Source organism: Lolium perenne, chromosome 3 (assembly GCF_019359855.2).
Source record: "Lolium perenne isolate Kyuss_39 chromosome 3, Kyuss_2.0, whole genome shotgun sequence".
NCBI lineage: Eukaryota > Viridiplantae > Streptophyta > Magnoliopsida > Poales > Poaceae > Lolium > Lolium perenne.
This window is the reverse complement of record NC_067246.2, coordinates 129,207,811-129,212,634: the sequence shown is the minus strand read 5'-3', so window position 1 is coordinate 129,212,634 and position 4,824 is coordinate 129,207,811. Positions and strand designations below refer to the sequence as shown.

At 48.9% G+C, this 4,824-nt stretch overlaps 1 protein-coding gene across 1 annotated transcript; it reads right to left on the bottom strand.

Moving 5' to 3' along the window:
* Positions 1-1,297: 1,297 nt before the first annotated feature.
* On the bottom strand, positions 1,298-4,035 carry LOC127342403 (uncharacterized). The gene is made up of 4 exons (XM_051368351.1): positions 3,911-4,035; positions 3,727-3,775; positions 2,285-3,535; positions 1,298-1,661 (listed from the first exon to the last, which is right to left on the bottom strand). The coding sequence occupies exons 2-4, from the start codon at positions 3,753-3,755 to the stop codon at positions 1,649-1,651; spliced, it is 1,293 nt and encodes a 430-aa protein (XP_051224311.1). The 5' UTR covers positions 3,756-3,775; positions 3,911-4,035; the 3' UTR covers positions 1,298-1,648.
* Positions 4,036-4,824: the final 789 nt, after the last annotated feature.

The window sequence follows — 4,824 nt, the reverse complement described above, 5'->3', positions numbered from 1 at the left end:
TGGCACCGTCAATCTTCTGTAAAAATAGGCCCATTGCGATTATTTCCGGGGATTTTCCTGAAAGTTGAGTTTCTGCACAAAAATAGGACACCAGGGCAATTCTGCTGAAAACAGCGTTAGTCCGTGTTAGTTGTATCCAAAATACACAAATTAGAGGCAAAACAATAGCAAAAGTGTTCGGGAAAGTAGATACGTTTTGGACGTATCACACCGTCAAGATCTTCTACGCGCTTTTGAAAGCGGCAAGTGATCATCTTCTGCAACAACGAGATCTAATATCGTAGGCTTTGGAAATCTTAAAGGGTTAGTCTCGTGATCCCCTCGTTGCTACCATCTTCTAGATTGCATCTTGGCTTGGTTTTCGTTCTTGCGGTAGGAAATTTTTTGTTTTCTTTGCTACGAATCCCATCAGCGTAGAACGCCGCTACATCCGTCGCGTGCGCCGCCTCACACTGCTGGCGAGCCTGCTGCTCGAGTGCCTCCCGCTGCTCCTGACGATGTGCACGCCAATTCTCCATCCCTCGCCGCCGCCACTCTTCCCGGGCGGCGACGTCGATGCCAAACTGCGAATCCGGTGGTGGAGGTGGTGCTTGAGGAGACGACGGTGAAGGGAACTGGCCATCGCCGGTGCGGTTCATCATTGCGCACTGGTGGTGGAGGAGACGGCGGTGGAGCGACGAGGGCTATGCTTGTGGCGGAGAAAGGGGTGCCGGCGGCTGTGGTGGCTGCCATTGAGCCGAGAGGGCCTTTTACAGACGCCGGCGTCGGGAAGAAAGCGCGGGAAGAGGCGGAAAGAAAGTGTGGGAACACGCGGTGGCGTGCGAACGCCGGCGCCGCGTGGAGGCTGCGCAGCACCGACGAGACGTCTCGCCGCCCCTCCGTCGCCATTAAGGCAAAGATGCAGTCGTGTGTCACTGAGCGTGAATAACTTCATTCACGAGGTAGGCGACGGTTAGGTTAAAATTCAATGTGCCGCTGACGGGTCGGACCCGTGTCGCTTCGCCTCGCTTTTCGTTGTGTCCGGCGTGCCCGGAGCGTCCCCTGTGGGGCGGGGATGGGCTCGGGCGCCAGACAAAAAGCGGCTTTAGGGAACACGGCTAGGAATGTTTTTTTGTCCGACGTGCTCCAAATCACTTTGGGGGACACGACTGGAGATGCTCTGAGACATTCTCACCGCACCAGGCAGCAGGCATACGTATTGGAACCACAAGGGTACGTGACTCTTAGAATCGTCTAACGAAACACCAACAACAGAGAACCAATGCAACAATGTGGATCATCATGCACTTACACCATCTTTGAGAATCAAACCGAAGAACTACTCACAAAAGATACGCCAAAGCATGTCCAATACATCTCGCTTGGAAGGATGCTCTTATGATAAAGATATGATGATAAACTAATACTGCTAATAGCTAAGCAACTTGCTTGTCGATTGTTTCGGTTGCATAAACTTTCAGGTTTCTTCACTGTTATTTCTGCCGCTTCAATTCAGGTGTTACATTTCACATCCCCCTAGGCCCTAGCATGCACATATAGAGTTTTTTTTTTCCGATGGCTTCGTTTTCACCATAATTTTGCCACCACCCAAGCTGCTAAGCAAGGAAGCGCAGCTCGGCTCACTAGTTGATCGAGGCCTTCCTGATCTTCACTTGCCACCACTGTCCCAGCCAAAATACAATTAATGGTCAGGTTGGAAGATAATTAAGCATTGGACGATCTAGAGAACCAAATATAAACATCTACTTTTACATCAAAATTCAAAGGATGGAAGTCAAAATGCTACAGCCGTTACAGTCTACCCAGTAGAGCATACAAACTGGTCACAAGAAAGTAAAACTGTTGGAGCCTAGGTATCGTGTTGTTAGCTAGATTGGGTTATACTTACACATTTGTTTTAAGGGGAAAATCTTCATTGTGGTACATCTGAGTTAGACAACTTTCATAACCACAAACATCATAACCATATCAGTATGAGAGGGCATGCTTCAGCAAACAGACATGGACAATTGATTTCTTTATACAGCAGCATTCTGGTAACTCGTAAGTATTAGCAAACCAAGACATAATAGGTTGAGATCAAAGTTTAAAGGCTAAACCCCAATTTATCTTATCTATCCCCAAATTCCCCATTCTCCTTCTAGGCTTGCCGACCATGCACCCATGCACAGCGGGCACCCTCATTCACCCGTGCAACATCGATATTATAAATGTTTCCTGCTCTACGCTTATGGTAAGACAAAAAAAAACTAAAGTAATATTGCTCAAAGGCCAAAAGACAAACCTTGAAGGATCATCCTTGAGCGCAGGGAATGTAGGAGGCCAGATCATCATAAAAGGATGGATACGACGCAAACATGTATCATTTCGTGTGATCTCATGCACTTTACGCAGCGTCCTGCACTTAATATCCCAGTGAAATGTGCACAGAGGTGTCTCCAGTAACACAAACTCGGCATTGGGCCCCACCATGGTTATCTCCACAAAACCTTCATTCCCATTCTCAAGCCTGCAGTCTGAGATTCTCAAATCAGCGCACATCTCAAGCAAACAGATGGTAGCCACCAGCAACCAGTTGCCCCCCTCGTGGAGCCAGATGACAAGCTGAAGCTCATTGACATGGATAAGATATACCCCCGAACCATCATCAGCTCGCAACAGCCTTGTTCTTCCACCACACTTGAGCCCCAGGGGTTTAATTGTGAAGAAATGTTGGCCACACACCACCCCTTGTGGGAGCTGAACTGTGGAGAAACCTAAGGTTCTTGAATCGAAGACAAGCATGCCACAGTGGGAGGCAAGCATATATATTTTACTGTTGACGAGCAGCGGTTTTAATTTGAGTTGTTGACAATGAAGCTCTGTCGTGGCCGAGGAGATCATGCACCAGACACCATCTTTGAACATATACACGTACACAGTAGATTCCGTTGGCCCGTCGGTAGGCTCTATAAACACATAGAAGAAGGACAAACTGTCAGCTCCTTCGATGAGGAGATGAGCAACTGCCATGTCATTTCCTTCCGAGAGTTGGTGCCGTGGTGGTGTAGGGACGACGGCCATGACTCTGTCGGGGAAGAGTGGGTTGCGCACTACCCTATCGGGCCCTCTCGCACCACCATTGTGGCGTTTCAAGTAGATTAAGACGTTGTTCTTCCAGCAGTCGGCGACGTAGGTCCATCCGTTCTCGTAGGCGTCCAAGCTGAAGCTTGCGTGGCGGAAGACAGAGTCGAGCTCTGGAGGCCGGGGCAGGATCGGCAAGAAGCGTGAGGAGTACAAATGCTCCCCGGTGGCGGTGTTGACATAGAATCCGAGGAGTCGGGGAGGGTGGAGCTTGCGGAAGCGGCGGAGGACGGCGGGGTCAGAAGCGAGGCTGTACCAGCGCTTACAGACCAGCGCCGCATGGACGAGGCTGGTGGGGAAGCCGAGGCGGACAATGATCTCGATGAGGAGGTTGTCGTCATCGAGGACCTTGGATTCCGGGTCGGCTGTCGCTGCTGCAGAACACGGCAGCATGTTGTCATCCAGGTCGACCCTGGAAAGGCACCAGCGTAGACAGACAGAAGCCATCAATATTTTAGCAATTTCGTCAACATGATGCAGTCTCGCAGGAACATTCCAGCACGGAACAAAATACAAACAGTATACATGCATCCAGCTGCCGCAGCACACAACAAAGTAGATTCGCAGCCTAGCTGCGCAAAATGAAAAAGAATTGGAGCTTACCCTTCGGAGGTGTCGTCAGGGCCCATCATCTACGCTCCGCCTCTCTCAGCTGTCGCAGCAAGGGGAATGTTGGTTAGGGTTCATGAGGGGGAATCGGGCTAGGGTTTCTCGCGAGAAAATAAGAGGAAAGGAGAGAAATTGGTGCAAGATTGTGAAGGAGATGAAGGGGAAGGGCTCGCCTGACCTCGAATCGCCGGTGGCTGACGGCGGGCTTGGGGCGGTGCTGCTTCCGCCCATTCGCTCGGGTGGAGACCAGACCGGACTGCCACTGGAGTGAGAAGCGGAGAGCTGAGACCGAGGAGAGTCCCTGAACTGTTTGAGTGGAAATTTAGCGTGGGCTCAGCCCATATGAACAATGGACGAGGAAGCCCATCAACCGTGTTACCGTAGTTCCAGATTTTCAGCCCACGCGGCCTATTATTTTGTGAATGGTGTGTTCCCTTCAATTGATCGATAGCATCCGCTCAAAAAAAGAAAATGATCGATAGCATTTTGATGAAATCCACGATTATATTGAGAAAAAGATCCTAAAATCACTCACAAGCATCTAGTCCCATTTCCTGGACATCAGTATTGTACAGGACTACTCTAGAAAGGAGCCGAACCTTCTCTGTTCTTCTCCTCTTTGTTCCCTTTAATATTTACATGTAATTTTACATTTCCATCCTCTAACTAATTTTACATTTACACTCAAGGACTCCTTACAACACTTCCCCTCAAGATGGGGTAAATGCATCATGAAGCCCCATCTTGCCACATAGACTAGAAAAAACTTTTTCTGACAAGCCCTTAGTTAATATATCAGCAAGTTGATCAGAAGAACTCACATGTGGCATGCAGATGATTCCGAGGTCCAGCTTTTCCTTGATAAAATGTCTATCAATCTCTATATGTTTTGTTCGTCCATGCTGCACGGGATTATGGGCAATATTAATGGCAGCTTTATTATCACAGTACAACAACATTGGCTTTTCTTTAAATAAACCCAACTCCATTAATAAGATTTTTAACCAAAGCAATTCACATACCCCGTGTGCCATAGCTCGGAACTCTGCTTCAGCTGTAGATCTAGCGACCACATTCTGCTTTTTGCTACGC

Excerpts from the sequence above, each read along its gene's own strand:
- LOC127342403 (XM_051368351.1), bottom strand. The coding sequence starts at position 3,755 with ATGATGGGCCCTGACGACACCTCCGAAGG. Across the intron at positions 3,536-3,726 it reads CCTGACGACACCTCCGAAGG|GGTCGACCTGGATGACAACA; the intron begins GTAAGCTCCAAT and ends GTGCCTTTCCAG.